Source organism: Rhinopithecus bieti, unplaced genomic scaffold, assembly GCF_001698545.2.
Source record: "Rhinopithecus bieti isolate Rb0 unplaced genomic scaffold, ASM169854v2 scaffold_35595, whole genome shotgun sequence".
Lineage (NCBI taxonomy): Eukaryota > Metazoa > Chordata > Mammalia > Primates > Cercopithecidae > Rhinopithecus > Rhinopithecus bieti.
The window spans coordinates 32,750-54,739 of NW_016815333.1; the positions used below are offsets into that span (position 1 = coordinate 32,750).

General features: G+C 36.1%; 1 protein-coding gene across 1 annotated transcript in view; it reads right to left on the minus strand.

Annotated features, from left to right (window-relative positions):
* LOC108515918 (coiled-coil domain-containing protein 7-like) overlaps positions 1-21,990 on the minus strand; it is a gene marked incomplete at its 3' end in the record, with an annotated part of 98,435 nt that overhangs the window by 32,259 nt on the left and 44,186 nt on the right. Inside the window, 2 exon segments of the mRNA XM_017853090.1 lie at positions 4,260-4,349; positions 4,786-4,816. Coding sequence (XP_017708579.1) covers positions 4,260-4,349; positions 4,786-4,816 — 121 coding nt within the window.

Below are 21,990 nucleotides of genomic sequence, written 5' to 3' on the forward strand. Positions count from 1 at the left end.
GTATACATATGTAACAAACCTGCACGTTATGCACATGTACCCTAGAACTTAAAGTATAATAATAAAAAAATTAAAAAGGAAAAAAATTTAAAAAAAGAAAATGTGGCACATATACACCATGGAATATTATGCAGCCATAAAAAAGGATGAGTTTGTGTCCTTTGTAGGGACATGCATGCAGCTGGAAACCATCATTCTCAGCAAACTATCACAAGAACAGAAAACCAAATACCGCATGTTCTTACTCATAGGTGGGAACTGAACAATGAGATCACTTGGACACAGGAAGGTGAACATCACACACCTGGTCCTAATGTGGGGAGCAGGGGGCGGAGGGATAGCATTAGGGGATATACTTAATGTAAATGACGAGTTAATAGGTGCAGCACACCAACATGGCACATGTATACATATGTAACAAACCTGCACGTTGTGCACATGTACCCTAGAACTTAAAGTATAATAATAAAAAAAAAAAGAAATAACACCAACCCTATTAAAACCATCCCAAAAAGACAAGAGGAGGGAATACTTCCAAACTCATTCTACAAGACCAGTATTACCCTGATACCAAACCTAGACAAAAGCTCTTCAAAAGAGAGGCCTATATGCCAATATTTTGGGTGACTATTGATTTAAGAATTCTCAACAAAACACTAATAAAACACATTCAACAACACATTAAAAGGATCATTCATCATGACCAAGTGGGATTCACAATATGCACATCAATCAGTGTGATACATCATATTAACAGATTGAAAGACAAAAACCATGTGATCATTTCAATTGATGCTGAAAATGCATTTGATAAAGTTCAATATCCCTTCATGAAAAAACCCTCTAAAAACTGGCTACAGAAGAAACATACCTCAACCATAATAAAAACCACATATGACAAACCCACAGCCAGTTTCACTCGGAATGGGAAAAAACTGAAAGCCTTTTCTCTAAGATCTGGAACATGATAAGAATGTCTACTGTCATGACTGTTGTTCAGCATAGTACTAGAAGTTCTCTCTAGAGCAATCAGATAAGAGAAAGAAATAAAGGGCATCCAAATTGGAAAGGAACAATTCAAATTATCCTTGTTTGCAGATGGTATGATCTTATATTTGGAAAAATTTAAAGACTGGCCCAAAAGAAAAAGAAAAAAAAAACTCTTAGAACTGATAAATTCAGTAAAGTTACAGGATACAAATCAAAATACAAAAATCAGTGACACTTCTATATACCAACAGTGAATAATCTGAAACAGAAATCAAACAACTAATCCTATTTACAACAGCCACAAATTAAACACCTAGGTTTTAACCAAAGAAGTGAAAGATCTCTACAAGGATAACTATAAAACACTGATGAAAGAAATTGAAGAGGATACAGAAAAATGGAGAGATATTCCATGTTCATAGATGGGAAGAATCAATATTATTAAAATGTCCATACTACCCAAAGCAACATACAAATTAATTGTAATCCCTATCAAAATATCAATGATAGTCTTCACAGAAATAGAAAACAAATCCTAACATTTATATAAAATCACAAAAGCCCCAGAATAGCCAAAGCTATCCTGAGCAAAAGAAATGAAACTGGAGAAATTATATTATTTGACTTTAAATTATAGTACAGAGCTACAGTAAACAAAACAACATGGTAGTTGCATAAAAGCCAACACATAGACCAAAGGAACAGAAAAGAACCCAGAAAAAATTCCACACACCTATAGTGAACTCATTTTCAACAAAGGTGCCAAGAACATACAGTGGGGGAAAAGACAGTCTCTTCAATAAATGTTGCTGGGAAACTGGATATCTATATGCAGATGAATGAATCTTGAACCCTATCTCTCACCTTACACAAAAATCATATCAAAATGGATTAAAGACTTAAATCTATGACCTCAAACTATGACACTACTCCAAGAAAACATTGGAGAAACTCTCTAGCACATTGATCCGTGCAAAAATTTCTTGAGTAATACTCCACAAGTAACGGTAACCAAAAAATAAATGGACCCATGGGATAACATCAAGTTAAACAGCTTCTGCACAGCAAAGAAAACAATCTACAAAGTGAAGAGACAACCCACAAAATGAGAAAAAATATATTTCCAAACTACCCATCTGACGAGGGATTAACAATCAGAATATAAAAGGAGCTCAAATAACCCTATAGGAAAAAAAATCTAATAATCCAATTTAAAAATGGATAAAAGATTTGAATAGATATTTCTCAAAACAAGACATACAAATGGCAAACAGGTATGTAAAAAGGTCCTCAACATCACTGATCATCTAAGAAATGCAAATCAAAACTACAATGAAATATCGTCGTACCCCAGTTAAAATGACTTTTATCAAAAAGCCAGGTAATAACAAATGCTGGAGATAATGTGGAGAAAAGGGAACCTTCGTACACTGTTGGTGAGAATGTGAATTAGTAAAACCACTATGGAAAACAGTTTGGGGGTTGCTCAAAAAACTAAAAATAGAGCTACCATACAATCCAGCAATCCTACTGATATGTATAGATCCCAAAAAAAGGAAATCAGTATATCAAAGAGATATCTGCACTCCCGTGTTAGTTGCAGGTCTGTTTTCAGTAGCCAAGATTTGGAAGCAACCTCTGTGCCCATCAACATACGACTGGGAAAAGAAAATGTAATACTTATACACAATGTAATACTATTTAGTCATAAAAAAGGAGATTGTATCATTTGCAACAACATAGATGGAACTGGAAGTCATTATGTTAAATGAAATAGGCCAGGCACAGAAAGACAAACATTGCATGTTTTCACTATTTGTTGGGACTAAAAATCAAAACAATTGAACTCATGGAGATAGAGAATAGAAGGATGGTTACCAGAGGCTTGGAGTGTGAGCAGGGAGTGGGGATGGTTAATGGGTACAAAAAATATAGTTGTAAAGAATGAGTAAGACCTAGTATTTGATAGCACAACAGGGGGACTATAGTCAATAGTGATTTAATTGTACATTTAAGAATAACTAAAAAAAGTATAATTGGATTATTTGCAACACAAAGGATAAGTGTTTAAAGAAATGGATACCCAATTGTCCATGATGTGATTATTACACATTGTATGCCTGTACTAAAATATCTCATGTACCCTATAAATATATACACCTACTATGTACCCACAAAAATAAAAAAAGTTTGTAAATGTTTTAAAGAATGGGTAAGAGTATAACCTACCAAATGAGCACCAAAGTTTCCATGCATTAAACAAGAAAACCTTGTTGTATCCTAGATCATACATTGAAGTTCATGCAAAAATCATTGCTCTCTAGAGCAGAATTAGAGACAAAACACCTAAAGAAACAACACAAGGAAGCAAAACCAGAAACTGGTGCAACATCCTCAAGTCATCTAAGAAGCTCCGGTGTTTTTTCAACGTGGCTCTAACAGTATGTGATTAGCATGCTGCAAAATTCTCACACTTGGTCAGACTACTCAGTTCTTCAACATGACAATTTACTATTTTTAGTTATTTTGTTCCAATGTCCTATTCCTACTTGGCATGATACCTAAAGGAAAACTATTCCTAAATCGAACATATATGACAGCACTGATCTTATATTTGACACCTATGTAAGACTACTGCTTCTCTAACTGATCAAATAGCAAATCTCCCATATGATTTCTGCTTCCTCCCCTAGTAAGGAAGAAATATCAAGCAACCAACATTACTGAATTTAGTATTTTTCCTCAACCATATATCTTAAGTTTTAAGTGGTTAATAAAAGTTCACTTTTAATGTATTTGACTTTATTGTCTATAGTGTGAATTTGTAAGCTCTCTAATGATGGCAAAGAGAACAATAAAATACAAGAGGAAACAAATTTTCCTTTACCCTTGCATTTCTATTTCTATTTACTCTATTTGGTATAATGAACTGGGATACACACATTACATAATTGTAGAAAATACCACGAAATGCATTTACAATATATTTGAAAACTAATTTACTGCTAGTTTAATAAAGGTAAATATTTGGCCTAGAAATGTCTTTTCAGATGTTTAAATTTTATCTGTTTTTTCATGGCATCCTTTTGGTTTTGACACCTAATATGATAATTTAGAATATGGCATAATTTTATTTTTTAAAGCATAGCTGCTACAAATTATTAATATTAAAAACATATTATATAACATTTAAATATATCTTTGATTTCTATCCTAACATAATAACTCGTCATGTATATGCCATTTTCAAACACTAAAATTTTTCCAACCTCTGTGTCCTTCAACTTTTGTAGTTCATTTTCCAGCACCAACTTCTCTTCTGATAACAACTGAAAATCACGTTGTATCTGTTTGTATTCCTAAAAACAAATAATTTTAGTAATAATGAAGAGTAAAACTCTCAATGTAGAAAGGTTGTTCAGATATTTAATTATTAAAGTAAGAAAGTCTTCATTAACTCATGACAATAATGAAACATTGATATCAGTATGTACAGTGAGACAAGAATTGGAGCTGAAAGACATAAAAGAGCTACAAGTGTCAAGGACTGGAACTATTCAGATGACTGTAGGACATTACAGTTTAGTATTTCAGAAGTGAATTATTTCTGAGTGATAATGAGAGTAAAATGAACAAAATAGACAAGGCTTTCCAGTTCACATATGCATAAAAATATTTGAAATAAACTAAGTAAGCATTGGAGCTTTATATAGGATTATGTATCCTGACAATTTCTAGAATCTGTTAAGAACTCAAGGACAAAGTGTAATTTCAAATTGAGAGTGCTATACTTACAGCATTTAACAAAACTTGATCATTTACAGCTCTGAAAAATAAACCAAAAAAGTATGTTTATAATTGTACATTTATATTTTAATTTATGTAACATACATATTTTCTTTGTAAAGATTTTAATACAAATGAAGTTTAATGGACACTTTGATTACAACTTCATAAATTTAATACTCTCCCTAGAAATATTATTGAATCACTGTTACCTTTCCAGGACTTGTTCTATGATTTTACACAATACTGCATGTACCTTTTCCATTCTGTAATTTTTATTAGTGGATTGGATTTCAGTTTTCTTTTTCACATAAATGACATCACTGTATATATTGTTCTCAACTTACTTTTTCACTTAACATAAAGTCTGAGATTTCTTCATATCCATAAACATAGATCTTTCTCAGTTTTTTTAAGTGCCAATGATTATTCCACAGCAGGAGTTGGCAAACATTTTTTGCAAAGAACTAGATAGTAAGTATTTTAGATTCTGCAAGCCTGATGGTCTCTGTCACTATTACTCAATGGGTATGGCTGTATTCCAATTAAATTTTATTTACAAAAATAAGTTTCAGGTTAGGTTTGACATTGTTCCACAGTTTGCTGACACAGTTTGATGACATTGTTCCACAGTATGGATAAACCATAGATTATTTGGGCCACAGTTTGCTGACATTGTTCCATAGTATGGATAAACCATAGATTATTTTTGACAAGAGTTATTCATTTATTAAATCAGAATTTATAACAGCTCTATTTAGGTATAATTAATATATCATACAGTGCACATTTTAAAGTATACATTTCAATTTCTTTTAATATATTCACCAACTTGAGCAACCATCACCACCATGATACAGTGCACATTTTAAAGTATACATTTCAGTTTCTTTTAATATATTCACCAACTTGAGCAACCATCACCACTATCTAATTTTACTACATCTTATTTACCCCACAAAGGAACCCCAGACACATTAGTAGTCACTCCTAATTCCTCTTTGCAAATACCCAGCCAGTAACATACTTTATCGCTCTAGATTTGCCTATTCTGGATATTTGACACAAATAGAAGCATATAGTATCTGGTCTTTTGAAACTGGCTTCTTACATTTAGCAATGTGTTTTCGAGGTTCTTCCCTATTATAGCACATTATTACTTTGTTCCTTTTTACTGTCAAATAACATTCCATTATAAGGATATTCCACATTTTATTTATCAATCACTTTAAGGACATTTTGTTTGTTTCAACTTTTCTGCCATTATGAATAATGCTATTATGAACATTTATGTACAAGTTGTTGTGTGAACAGGTGTTTTCATTTATCTCATGCGTAAACCTAGAAACAGAATTTCTGAATCATATGCAGACTCTGTATTTAACATTTTGAGGAACCAGCAAACTGTTTTCTAAACCAGATACATAACTTAAATTCCTATTAGTAATGTATGATTGATTATAGCCATCCTAGGGCATGTAAAGTGGTATCTCATTGTAGTTTTGATTTGCAATTAAAACTAGTGACAGCCAGGCCCGGTGGCTCATGCATGTAATCCCAGCACTTTGGGAGGCCGAGGCAAGAAGATCAACTGAGGTCAGAGTTTGAGACCAGCCTGGCCAACATGGTGAAAACCCATCTCTACGAAAAATACAAAAATTAGCCGGGCATGGTGGCAGGTGCCTGTAGTCCCAGCAACCTGGGAGGCTGAGGCACAAGAATTGCTTGAACCTGGGAGGTGGAAGTTGCAGGGAGCTGAGATCATGTCACTGCACTCCAGCATGAATGACATAGCAAGACTCTGTCTCAAAAAAAAAAAAACACAAAAAACAAAAAAACCTAGCAGCTAACAATGTTAAGTATCTTTTCATGTGATTATTGGGCATTTCTAAATCTTCTTTGGGGAAATACCTATTCAGATACTTTGCCTATTTTTAATGGAATTATTTATCTTTTTATTATTGAGATGTAAGAGTTCTTTGTATGTTCTACTAAGTACCTTAGCAGATATATGATTTGTGAATATTTTCACATTCTATAAGCAGTTTATTTCATGTTTTGATAGTATCATTTGCAGCACAAAAGTTTTAATTTTGATAAAGTTTATCTATTTTGTTGTTGTTGTTGATTGTACATCTGATGTCATATCTAAGAAATCACTGCCTAACCCAATGTCACAAAGATTTACTCCTATGTTTCTTCTAAAATGCCTATAGTTTTACCTCTTAAATTTAGGTCTTTGATAATTTTGACTTTAGTGAATGGCAAAAATAAGTAATCCAGCCTCGTTCTTTTGCATGTGGATAACCAGTTGCCCAAGTACCATTTATTATAAATTAAAGACTTTTCTTTCCCCCATTGAATCATCTTACCTTGAAAATCATTTGTTCATAAATGTAAGGGTTTATTTGTGGACTTTCAGTTCCATTCCATTGCTCTATATGTCTAGCCATATAGCCACATGTCTAGCCTTATGCCAGTAACATTTTGCCTTGGTTACTGTAGCTTTGTATTAAGTTTTAAAATCAGTTAAGTGTGAGTCTTCTAACTTTGTTCTTAAGATTACTTTTGCTATTCTAGCTTCCTTGAACTTCCACATGAGTTTTAGAATCAGCTTGTCAGTTCTGAAAAAATGTCAGCTGGAATTTTGAAAGTAATTACATTGAATCTGTAGGACAATTTGGGAAGTATTGCTACCTTAAGATTATTAAAGACAGGTATGGTGGCTCACGCCTGTAATCACAGAACTTTGGGAGGCCAAGGCAGGAGGATCACTTGAAGCCAGGAGTTTAAGACAAGCCTAGGCAACACAGCAAGACCCTGTCCCTACAAAAAAATTTTTTTACATTGCCAGGCATGGTGGTGCATGCCTATAGTCCTAGCTGCTTAGAAGGCTGAGGTAGGAAGATGCCTTGGGCCTAGGAGTTAGCAGCTGAAGTGAGCTATGATTGCATCACTGCACTCCAGACTGGGTAGAATGAGACTCTGTCTCTAAAAAATAAAATAAAAAATATTAAGTTTAACAGTCTATGAAGATGAGATATCTATTCATTTCTGTAGGTGTTCTTTAAGTTCTTTCAATTATGTTTTGTAGTTTCAGTGTCCAAGTCTTGCATTTCTTTTTTTAAATTCAGTCATGATCTCTTTGATGCTATTATAAATTGAATTGTTTTCTTTATTTCACTTTTGAAATGTTCATAGTGTATTCATTTCCTACGGCTTTAGTAATAAAGGACCGCATATGGGTGATTTAAGACAACAAGAATTTATTTTCTCACAGCCTGGTGACTTGAAATTCAAAATTAAAGTGTTGGCACAGCCATGCTCCCTCTGAAATATCTAGGGAAGGAATCTACCATGCCTATTCTAGCCACTGTTAGTCCCTGGTATTCTTTGGATTGTGGCAGAATAAACCCAATCTCTGCCTCCATCTTTACATTAGCAGTTTTTTCCTCCATGTTTATCTGTCTTCTCCAATTCCTATAAGGACATTAGTCACGTTAGATTAAGGGCCCATTCTACTCCAGTATGACCTCATCTCAACTAATAATATTGGCAATAACCCTGTTTCCAAATAGGGTCGCCCTGAGGTAGCAGGGTGTGAGAACTTCAACTTATCTTTTGAGGGGATACAATTCAACCCATAACAGCTAGTGTATAGAAATACAAATTGTTGGCTGGGCACGGTGGCTCACGCCTGTAATCCCAGCACTTTGGGAGGCCGAGGCGGGAGGATCATGAGGTCAGGAAATCGAGACCATCCTGGCTAACACGGTGAAACCCCGTCTCCGCTAAAAATGCAAAAAATTAGCCGGGTGTGGCGGCGAGCGCCTGTAGTCCCAGCTACTTGGGAGGCTGAGGCAGGAGAATGGCGTGAATCCCGGAGGCAGAGCTTGCAGTGAGCCAAGATCTCGACACTGCACTCCAGCCTGGGCGACAGAGCAAGACTCCATCTCAAAAAAAACAAACAAAAAAAAGAAATACAAATTGTTTTTGTTTATCAATCTTATATATTGCAGCCTTGATGAATTCATTCCTTACTTCCAATAGGTTTTAGCAGAACTCAGGATGTTTTAATATCTAAAATCATGTCATTTGCAAATGGAGGTAGTTTTACTTCTTCCTCACCAGTGCAGACACTTGTATTTCCCTTTCTTCCATAATTGCCCTTGCTAGAACCTCTACTATAATGATGAACAGAAGTGAACGCCTTGTCTTTTTTGTGATCATAGGGAGAAATTATTCATTCTTCACCTCTGAGTATGATGTTGAATGGGGTTTGCAAATGGCCTTTATCAGGTTAAGGAAGTTTCCTTCTCTTCCTGGTTTGTGGAATTTTTATCATAAAATGATGTTGAATTTTGTCAGGTGCATTTACTGAATCTAGTGAACTGATGTGATTTTATTCTCCTTTATTTAATCAATATTACATATTATATAAATTGATACCTGTATTTTAAATCAACCTTGCATTCCTAAAATAAATCCCCCATGTTCATCATATGTAATCTTTTTTATACGTTGTTGGATTCAGTTTGCTAGTATTTTGGTGAGGATTTTTGTGTTCATATTCATAACACGTATTTATCTTCTTAAATATATTTATTTTCTTGTGATTGTCTAATTTTGGTATCAGAGTAACACTAATCTCACAAAATGAATTGAGAAGTGTGAACTCTTTTATCTTTTGGAAGAGTTTGTACAGGCCTGGTATTAATTCTTCTTTAAATATTTGACAGGATTAGAAAGTGAAGTCATCTGGCCTAAGCATTCCTTGGTGGGAATATGTTAATTACTAATTAAATCTTTTCACTACTTATAAGTCCAGCCACATGTTCTTGTTCTTCTTGATACAGTTTAGTTTGGGTCTTTCTAGAAATATATATCATCTCAGTTATCTAATTTGTTGTCATATAGTTATTCATAGTATTCCTTTATCATTCATTTACCATAGATTATTGAGCCATACTCCTACTAACAAAAACAGGTTCTTTCTAGTTTTGCTGACATCACACTGATGCAAAAAATTCCTTTTATATGCTTTCTTGAGTATACTGTACTCCTTTCTCGAGGGTAGATAAAAATAGATTTGTGATATAACATGGCATACACTTTTGTTATTACTAAACTGTGCTAAATTGTCCTCAGAAGCGGGAAATTTCTATTACACTAGCATTGTAACAGTATTCATTCCACTACCTCTCTGCCAACAGTTGATATTAGAAAACTTCTAAATTTTGTAGACAAAAAAGTCATGGTTTTGTCTTACATCTTCCCTGATCACAGTGAGACTGAGCATCTCTTAAAACGTTTATTGGCCAATTTTTTTGTCTTTTTCTTAGTTACCTCTTTATATACTTTGCCTATTTTTCTTAGTGTTTTTAGGGAGTTACAGATTCTTATTACTACTCCTTTTTTCTATTGTATGTGCACAAATCTTTTCTCCCAGTCTATTGCTTACATTTTAACTTTGCTTCAGGTGTTTTTAGTTTTGAGAGTTGAATTCCCTCCCTTTTTATGGTTTTATTTTCTTACCTTTAGGTCTGTAATCAATATTAGCTTTTTAAATAATGTGAATTCAGAATCTGTCATTACTTTTTAACCACATGGATGCCTTTACCTTGCCAATGCCCTACCTAATCACTAAAATTCATTCACGAATGTGAATTTGCCATGTTAGAATTATTGTGATTCCAATTCTGACATAACTATTTGTGATGCATGCAGTTGGGCTAAAGACACTTTGAAAGGCAAAACAGCCTATTACCCTCACTTGTAACGTCTATGCCTCCCTAGAAAAATGTCATGATGTAATTCTTAACAGGACTGCTTTCCTGTCCAGACCACATGATTCAGGTAATGTACATTGTTCTTATCTAACTTAACAACTTCATCTCTAAGACTGGACACTAGTTCTAAGCATTCTGTTCACCAAAAAGGAATCATATCTTCACAAGCCATACTACAAATCAATATCTAATTGAGATCTCAATTTGTCCCACAGTTACAGAAGATTTTCAAGGCCCTCTAGGTCTATGCCTATTTATTTATTTATCATTATGCACAGGTGAACAGCTAGACAATGCACTGACAATATCCTGAAGAATATGTCCATTAGCTCCCCCAAAGACCAGAATGATTGTCCTATCCTGCTACTATGTAAATTTATGCATAATAATTTAATAAAGTCCTAGTTTCTATATTTTATCCTGTACTTTTAAATCACTTTATTGGTATGTAATTAGTATATAAAAGCTATACATTTTATTGTATCCATCCCAATGAATTGGGGATATGAATATACCCATGAAATTATCATCATCTAGGCCACGAAGAGATCTTCACCTCCAAATGTTTCCTTCTGCCCTCATTAATATCATAATTGTTTGTCATGGTTTCTGCTGATGCCGTTGTTATTGAGAAAAATTAACAAAACACCTACCCTCTTAGAAAATTTTAAGTATACAATGCAGTATTGTTCACTATGGGGATTCTGTTATATAATAGATCTACAAACCTTATTTATCTTGGAAAACTGAAACTTTGTGCATTTTAGCCTACACCTTTTCAGCTCCTAAATTATTTTGCTTTCTGTGCCTGGATTCTTTCACTTAACATAATGCCTTCTAGGTCCATCCATGTTGTCACAAATGGAAGGATTTTCTAATTTCTTAAGAGTGAATAATATTCTGTTGTATGCATAGGTACATTATATCCATTCATCCATTATGGATACCTAAGTTGTTTCCAGATTTTGGCTACTGCAATGAACATGCGAGTGCAGATATCCCCCTGACATATTGATTTAAATTCCTCTGGATACATACCCAGAAGTGGCATTTATGGGTCATATGGTAGTTCTATTTTAAATTTTTATGCACTTCCATACTGTTTTCCATAATGGCTCTACCAATTTACATTCCCACCAGTAGTGTTGAAGGGTTCCCTTTTCTCCACATCCTTGCCAAGAATTGTTATACCATTTTTTCTTAATAACAGCCAACCTAACAAGTATGATGTATTATTTCATTGTGATTTTGATTTACATTTCTCTGATGATTGGTGATATACAGTACCTTTTCCTACACCCATTGTATATTTGTAAGTCTTCTTTGGAAAAATATCTATTCAAGTCCTTTAATTACTTTTTATCATCTATTCAGTTGTATGAGTCCCTTGTATATTTTTTATATTAACCCATTATTATCAGATGTATAGTTCGGAAATATTTTCTCCTATTCTATAGTTTTCCATTTCATTTTATTATTTCCTTTTTTAGGCAGGACTTTTAAATTTGATGTAATCTCAGTTGTTTATTTTTGCTTTTTTGCCTGTTTTTTGGTGTAACATTCAAAAAAATCATTGCCCAGACCAATGTCATGGAGCTTATGTCCTATGTTTTCATCAAGGAGTTTTACGGTTTCAGGTCATACAGGTAAGTTTTTAATGCATTTTGAATTGATTTTGTGCATGGCATGAAAATCCAATATCATTCTTTTGCATATAGACATCCACTTTTCCCAGTATCATTTGTTGAAGACACTATCCTTTCCCCATTGCTTATTTCTGACACTCTTGTTGAAGATCACTTGTCCACATGCTTGGGTTTGTTTCTGCACTTGCTAATCTGTTTCATGGGTCTACATGTCTGATTTTATGCCAGTACCATACTGCATTAATTACTGTAGCTTTAAAACATAATTTGAAATCAGAAAGTAAGGGCCAGGTACAGCGGCTGGGGCCTGTAATCCCAACACTTTGGGAGGCTGAGGCAGGCGGATCATCTGAGCCTACTCAGGAGGCTGAGGCAGGAGAATCACTCAAACCTGAAAGGTAGAGGTTGCAGTAAGCCGAGATCACCCCACTGCAGTCCAGCCTGGACAACAGAGTGAGACTCCATTCAAAAAAAAAAAAATGCCAGGCACAGTGGCTCACGCCTGTAATCCTAGCACTTTTGGAGGCCAAGGTGGGAAGATCACTTGAGGTCAGGAGTTCAAAACAGGCCTGGCCAACATGGTAAAACCCCATCTCTACTAAAAATACAAAAAAGTTAGCCAGGCATGGTGGCAGGCATTTGTAATCCCAGCTACTTGGGAGGCTGAGGCAGGAGAATTGCTTGAACCTGGGAGGAGGAGGTTGCAGTGAGCTGAGATCGCGCCACTGCACTCCAGCCTGGATGACAGAGTGAGACTCCGTCTCCAAAAAAAAAAAGAAAGTAATGTGCTTCCAGCCTTATTACTCTTGCTAAAATTTGCTTTGGCTATTCAAGGCCTTTTGAAGTTGCATATGAATTTTAGGATTTGTTTTATGCCTGTGAAAAATGTCATTGGTATTTTCATAGGATTCACACAGAATCTGTAGATCACTTTGGGTACATGGACTTAATTATAACGGTATTAACTCTTCTAATCCGTGAACATATGATATTGTCCCATTTCTTTGTGTCTTCTTCAATATATCTTATATATTTTATAGTTTTCTGCATGCAAATCTTTTACTTTCTTGGTTAAATTTATTCTTAAATTAGTTCATTTCTTTTCATGCTACTCTAAATGTTTTCTTCTTCACAGTTATTGTTAGTGTGTAGAAACACAACTGATTTGGGGATGTTGATTTTGTAACCTGCAACTTTACTGAATTCATTTATTAGTTCTAAGAGTTTTGGGAGTGGCACCATTCTATATTTGATGCGGGTAGGGGAGGCATCCTTAGGGTTTTCTATATATGAACTCATGTCATCTAGAAACACATGATTTTACTTCTTCTATTCTGATTTGGATACCTTTAATTTCTTTTTCTTGACTAATTGCTTGGCTACTACATTGGACTTCTGGTACGACATTGAATAGAATTGTTCAGAGTAGGCATCCTTGTCTTTTTCTTGTTATTAGAGAAAAAGTCTTCAACTTTTCACCACTGAGTGTAATGTTAGCTGTAGGTTAATATGGCATTTTTATGTGGGGAACATTCCTTGTATACCTAATTTGTTGTAAGTTTTTACTATGAAAAGATTTTGAATGCTGCAAAATGCTGTTTCTGCATCTATTGAAATGATCATATGATTATTGTCCTTCAAAATGGTAATAGTGAGCTAGGCACAGTGGCTCATGCCTGTAATCATAGCACTTTGGGAGGCTGAGGTGGTGTATCACCTGAGGTCAGGAGTTCAAGACCAGCCTGGTCAACATGGAGAAACTGTATCTCTACTAAAAATACAAAAATTAGCCAGGCGTAGTGGCAGGTGCCTGTAATTCCAGCTACTCAGGAGGCTAAGGCAGGAGAATTGCTTGAACCCAGGAGGCAGAGGCTGCAGTGAGCCGAGATTGCACCACTGCACTCCAGCCTGGGCAACAGAGTGAGAATACATCTCAAAAAAAAAATGGTAATATGTTCTCACTCATAGGTGGGAACTGAACAATGAGATCACTTGGACTCGGGAAAGGGAACATCACACACCGGGGCCTATCATGGGGAGGGGGGAGGGGGGAGGGATTGCATTGGGGAGTTATACAAGATATAAATGATGAATTGATGGGTGCTGACGAGTTGATGGGTGCAGCACACCAACATGGCACAAATATACATATGTAACAAATCTGCACGTTATGCACATGTACCCTAGAACTTAAAGTATAATAAAAAATAATTTTAAAAAATGGTAATAGTAAGTCCTTACATATAAATAATTACTTTGAATATATATATTTAAGTGTAAATGGATTAAATCTCCAACAAAAACATGTCAAGTGGCTGGATTTTTTTTTTTTTTTCAGAACCCAACTACATACTGCCCACAAAAGACTCACATAAACTTTAAGAACACACAGGCCAGGTGCGGTGGCTCATGCCTGTAATCCCAGCACTTTGGGAGGCCATGGTGGGTGGATCACAAGGTCAAGAGATCGAGACCATCCTGGCCAACATGGTGAAACCCTGTCTGTACTAAAAATACAAAAATTAGCTCAGTGTGGTGGTGCACACCTGTAGTCCCAGCTACTCGGGAGGCTGACGCAGGAGAATCACTTGAACCCAGGAGGCAGAAGTTGCAGTGATCCGAGATCGCATCACTGCACTCCAGCCTGGAACACACAAAAGCTAAAAGTGAAGGGATGGAAAAAGATACTCCATGCAAAGCAAAACCAAAAGAAGGCACAAGTATCTATACTTATATAAGAAAGAGAGATTTTAAGTTTTTAGCTGTCTCATGAGACAAAGCAGGTCATTATATAATTATAAAGGGGTCAATCCATCAAGAGGTTATAACAATTTTAAACAATATGCATCAAGATAAGACTACCTAAATACATATAGCAACTACTAATAGATCTGAATCGAGAGACAGATAGCAATACAATAATAGCCCATGTACAGTAATACCCCCTTTACAACAATAGACAGTTCATTCAGACAACAAATGAATATGGCAACACTGGACTTGAACAATACTTTAGGCCAAATGGACCCAATAGACATATACAAAACATTCCACCCAACAGCAGCAGAACATACATTCTTCTTGAGTGCACATGAAATATTTCCCATGATAGCTCATGTGTTAGGCCACAAAACATGTCTTAATATACTTAAGAAGACTGAAGTCATATCAAGCATATTTTCCAATGACAATAATTTGAAACTAGAAATCAACGACAGGAGAAAAACTGGAAAAATTCACAAATATGTAGAAATTAACACACTCCTAAACAAATGACGAGTCAAAAAAGAAATCCAAAGGGAAATCAGAAAGTATCTTGAGACAAACCAAAATGGAAATACAACATACTAAAACTCATGAAATGCAGCAAAAGCAGTTCTAAGTGGGAAGTGTATTGCAATAGATGTCTACTTAAAAAAAAATAATGATCTCAAATAAATAACCTAATGTGATACATCAAAGAACTAGAAAAATAACAAATTAAGCCAATAGTTAATAGAATGAAGAAAATTACAAAGAGCAGAAATAAATAATAGAGACTAGAAAAACAATAGAAAAGGATAACAAGACTAAAAGTTTTCTGAAAAGATAAAATCAGCAAATCTTTAGCTGGACTAAGAAAAAAGAGAGAGAAGGCCCAAATAACCTCAGTAAAGAAAAATGAGACATTACAACTGATACCATAGAAATAAAAAAAAAAGATAAAAGAAACTACCACAAAAAAAATTACATTCTAACAAACTGAACAACCTAGAAGAAAATGAGTTAACAACCTAGCAAGACTGAAGAAATAAAAAATCTGAAAAGACCAATAATCACCAAGAAGAGTCAATAAATAATAAAAAAAAGTCCTATCAAAGAAATGCCCAAGACTTCCCAGCTTCATGGCTGAATTCTACCAAATATTTAAAGAAGAACTAATATAATCCTTCCCGAACTCTTCCAAAATCTTGAAGAGGAATAAATACTTCCAAACTATTTTACAAGTCATATCAATCATCCTGATAACAAAGTCAGACATGGACATCACAAGAAAAGAAAATTACAGGCCAATATCCCTGATGAATATAGATGTAAAAATCTTCAACACAATACTAGCAAAACAAATTTAACAGTAGATTAAAGGGATCATTCACTATGATCAAGTGGAATTTATCCCTAGAGTACAAGGATGAATCAGCAAATCAATAAATGTTGTGCATATATTAGCAGAATAAAAGATAAAACCATATGATCATCTCATAAGATGCAGAAAAAGCATTTGACAAAATTCAACATCCTTTCATAATAAGACCCATCAATAAATAGGTATAGAAGGAATGTACCTTAATATAATAAAATCCATATATCAGAACCCCATAGCTAACATTATTATACTCAACAGTGAAAAGTTTAAAGCTTTTCCTGTAAGATCAAAAACAAGGATACCCATTCTCACCAATTCTATTCAACATAGTACTAGAAGTCCATGCCAGGGCAATTAGTCAAGAAAAACAAATAAAATGCATCAAAATAGAAAAAGAATAAGTAAAATCATATTTGTTTCCAGATGATATACTCTCCTATATAGAAAACTCTAAAGATGCCCCCCAAAACTTGCAGAACAAATGAATCAAACAAAGTGGCAGGATACAAAAACCAATATACAAAAATCAGTTGTGTTTCTATAAATTAACAACAAACTATCTAAAAAAGAAATCAAGAAAACAATCCCATTTATAATAGCATAAAAAGAAATAAAATACTTGGGAATACACTTAATCAAAGAAGTGAAAGATCTGTTACACTGAAAACTGTAAGACTTGTTGAAATAAATTGAAGAACACACAAAGAATTGAAAATACATCCCATATTCATGAGTTGAAACAATATTGTTAAAATGTTCATGCTACCCAAAATAACCTACAGGTTCAATGTAATCCCTAAGAAAATTTCAATGACATTTTCACAGAAATAAAATAGATCCTAAAATTCATATGGGAACATAAAAGATCCTGAGTAGCCAAAGCAATCATGAGCAAAAAGAACAAAGGTAGAGGCATCACACTATCTCAAAATCTACTACACAAAGCTATAGTAATCAAAACTGCATGACCCTAGCATCAAAACAGATATAGCCAAAAAGATGGCCGAATAGGAACAGCTCCAGTCTGCAGCTCCCAGTAAGATTGACACAGAAGGCGGATGATTCCTGCATTTCCAACTGAGGTACCCAGTACATCTCACTGGGACTGGTTGGACAGTGGGTGCAGCCCAGGGAGGATAAGCCAAAGCAGGGTGGGATGTCACTTCACCTGGGAAGTGCAAGGGGTCAAGGGATTTCACTTCCCTAGCCAAGGGAAGCTGTGAGAGACTCTACTGGGAGAAATGGTGCATTCTGGCCCAGACAATGTGCTTTTCCCATGGTCTTTGCCACCGGCAGACCAGGATATTCTCTTGGTGCCTGGCTGAGCAGGTCCCAACCTCATGGAGGCCAGCAAGCTAAGATCCACTGGCTTGAAATTCTCTCTGCTAGCACAGCAGTCTGAGGTCAACCTGGGACACTCGAGCTTGGTAAAGGGAGGGGCATCCGCCATTGCTGAGGCTTAAGTAGGTGGGTTTTTTTTTTTTTTGAGATGGAGTCTCGCTCTGTTGCCCAGGCTGGAGTGCAATGGCCGGATCTCAGCTGACTGCAAGCTCCGCCTCCTGGGTTTATGCCATTCTCCTGTCTCAGCCTCCCCAGTAGCTGGGACTACAGGCGCCCACCACCTCGCCTGGCTAGTTTTTTTTGTATTTTTTAGTAGAGACGGGGTTTCACCGTGTTAGCCAGGATGGTCTCGATCTCCTGACCTCGTGATCCGCCCGTCTCAGCCTCCCAAAGTGCTGGGATTACAGGCTTGAGAGTAGGTGGTTTTACCTTACACTGTAAACAAAGCCCCAGGAAGTTCAAACTGGGTGGAGTCTACCACAGCTCCCTGGGACATAGCACCTGGGGGAAGGGGAGGCTTTGGGCACAGCTTCAGCAGACTTAAACATCCCTGCCTGACAGCTCCCAAGAGAGCAGCAATTCTCCCAGCAAAGTGTTCAAGATCTGATAATGGACAGACTGCCTTCTCAAGTGGGTCCCTGACCATCCATGTATCCAGACTGAGAGATACCTCCCAGTAGGGGCCGACAGACACCTCATAGAGGAGAGCTCTGGTTGGCATCTGGCTGGTGCCCCTTTGGGATAAAGCTTCCAGAGGCAGGAACAGGCAGCAATCTTTGTTCTACAGTCTCCGCTGGTAATACCCAGGCAAACAGGGTTTGGAGTGGACCTCCAGCAAACTCCAGCAGACCTGCAGCAGAGGGGCCTGTTAGAAGGAACACTGACAAACAGAAAGGAATACTATCAACATCACCAACATCAAAGACCAAAGATATATAAATCCATGAAGATGGGGAGAAACCAGTGCAAAAAGGCTGAAAATTCCAAAAACCAGAACACCTCTTCTCCTCCAAAGGATCACAACTCCTCGACAGCAAGGGAACAAAACTGGATGGAGAATCAGTTTGACGAATTGACAGAAGTATGCTTCAGAAGATGGGTAATAACAAACTCCTGTGAGCTAACGGAGCATGTTCTAACCCAATGCCAGGAAGCTAAGAACCTTGAAAAAAAGTTACAGGAATTGCTCACTAGAATACCCAGTTTAGAGAAGAACATAAATGACCTGATGGAGCTGAAAAACACAGCACGAGAACTTTGTGAAGCATACACAAGTATCAATAGCCGAACTGATCAAGCAGAAGAAAGGATATCAGAGACTGAAGATCAATTCAATGAAATAAAGTGAGAAGACAAGATGAGACAAAATACGAGTGAAAAGAAACAAACAAAACCTCCAAGAAATATGAGACTATGTAAAAAGACCAAATCTACATTTGATTCGTGTACCTGAAAGTGACAGGGAGAATGCAACCAAGTTGGAAAACACTCTTCAGGATATTATGCAGGAGAACTACCCCAACCTAACAAGGCAGGCCAACATTCAAATTCAGGAAATACAGAGAACACCACAAAGATATTCCTCAAGAAGAGCAACCCTAAGACACATAATTGTCAGATTCACCAAAGTTGAAATAAAAAAAAAAATGTTAAGGACAGCCAGAGGGAAAGGTCGGGTTACCCACAAAGGGAAGCCCATCAGACTAACAGCAGATCTCTCAGCAGAAAATCTATAAGCCAGAAGAGAGTGGGGGCTGATATTCAACATTCTTAAAGAAAAGAATTTTCAACCCAGAATTTCATATCCAGCCAAACTAAGCTTCCTAAGCGAAGGAGAAATAAAATCCTTTACAGACAAGCAGATGCTGAGAGATTTTGTCACCACTAGGCCTGCCTTTACAAGAGCTCCTAAAGGAAGCACTAAACATGGAAAGGAACAACCAGTACCAGCCACTGCAAAAACATACCAAACTGTAAAGACCATCGATGCTATGAAGAAACTGCATCAACTAACAGGCAAAATAACCAGATAGCATCATAATGGCAGGATGATTCACACATATCAATATTAACCTTATATGTAAATGAGCTAAATGCCCCAATTAAAAGACACAGACTGGCAAATTAGACAGAGTCAAGACCCATCAGTGTGCAGGAGACCCATCTCACGTGCAAAGACACACATAGGCTCAAAATAAAGGGATGGGGGAAGATTTATCAAGCAAATGGAAAGAAAAAAAAGCAGGGGTTGTAATCCTAGTCTCTGATAAAACAGACTTTAAGCCAGCAAAAATCAAAAGAGACAAAGAAGGGCATTACATAATCATAAAGGGATCAATGCAACAAGGAGAGATAACTATCCTAAATATATATGCACCCAATACAGGAGCACCCAGATTCATAAAGAAAGTCCTTAAAGACCTACAAAGAGACTTAGACTCCCACACAATAATAGTGGGAAACTTTAACACCCCACTGTCAATATTAGACAAATCAACGAGACAGAAAATTAACAAGGATATCCAGGACTTGAACTCAGTTCCAGACCAAGCAGACTTAATAGACATCTACAGAACTCTCTACCCCAAATTGACAGAATATACATTCTTCTCAGCACCACATCGCAATTATTCTATAATTGACCACATAATTGGAAGTAAAATACTCCTCAGCAAATGCAAGAGAACAGAAATCATAACAGTCTCTCAGACCACAGTGCAATCAAATTAGAACTCAGGATTAAGAAACTCACTCAATACCACACAACTATATGGAAACTAAACAACCTACTCCTGAATGACTACTGGGTAAATAATGAAATGAAGGCAGGAATAAAGATGTTCTTTGAAACCAATGAGAATAAAAACACAACATACCAGAATCTCTGGGACACATTTAAAGCAGTGTGTAGAGGGAAATTTATAGCACTAAATGCCCACAAGAGAAAGCAGGAAAGATCTAAAATTGACACCCTAACATCACAATTAAAAGAACAAGAGAAGCAAGAGCAAGCAAATTCAAAAGCTAGCAGAAGAAAAGAAATAACTTAGACCACAGCAGAACTGAAGGAGACAGAGACACAAAAACCCTTCAAAAAATCAATGAATTCAGGAACTGATTTTTTGAAGAGATCAACAAAATTGATAGACTGCTAGCCAGATTAATAAAGAAGATAAGGGAGAAAAATCAAACAGATGCAATAAAAAATGATAAAGGATAAAAAATGATATCACCACTGATCCCACAGAAATACAAACTATCATCAGAGAATACTATAAACACCTCTACACAAATAAATTAGAAAATCTAGAAGAAATGGATAAATTCCAGGACACATACAACCTCCCAAGACTAAACCAGGAAGAAGTCAAATCCCTGAATAGACCAATTAAAAGTTCTGAAATGGAGGCAGCAATTGATAGCCTAGCAACCAAAAAATGCCCAGGACCAGACAGATTCACCACCAAATTCTACCAGAGGCACAAAGAGGAACTGGTACCATTCCTTCTGAAACTATTCCAAACAATAGAAAAAGAGAGAATCCTCCCTAACTCATTTTATGAGGCCAGCATCTTCCTGATACCTGGCAGAGACACAACAAAAAAAAGAAAATTTTAGGCCAATATGCCTGATGAACATCGATGAAAAAATCCTCAATAAAATACTGATAAACTGAATCCAGAAGCACATCAAAAAGTTTGTCCACCACGATCAACTCGGCTTCATTCCTGGGATGCAAGGTTGGTTCAATATACACAAATCAATATATGTACTCCATCACATAAACAGAATCAATGACAAAAACCACATGATTATGTCAATAGATGCAGAAAAGACTTTCGACAAAATTCAACAGCACTTTATGCTAAAAACTCTCAATAAATTAGGTATTGATGGAACATATCTCAAAATAATAAGGGCCATTTATGACAAACCCACAGCCAATCTCATACTGAATGGGCAAAAACTGGAAGCATTCCCTTTGAAAACTGGCACAAGACAAGTATGCCCTCTCTCACTACTCCTATTCAACACAGTATTGGAAGTTCTGGCCAGGGCAATCAGGCAAGAGAAAGAAATAAAGTGTATTCAATTAGGAAAAGAGGAAGTCAAATTGTCTCTTTGCAGATGACATGATTGTTTATTTAGAAAACCCCAGCGTCTCAGCCCAAAATCTCCTTGAGCTGATAAGCAATTTCAGCAAAGTCTCAGGATACAAAATCAATGTGCAAAACTCACAAGCATTCCTATACACCAAGAACAGACAGAGAGCCAAATCATGAGTGAACTCCCATTCACAATTGCTACAAGG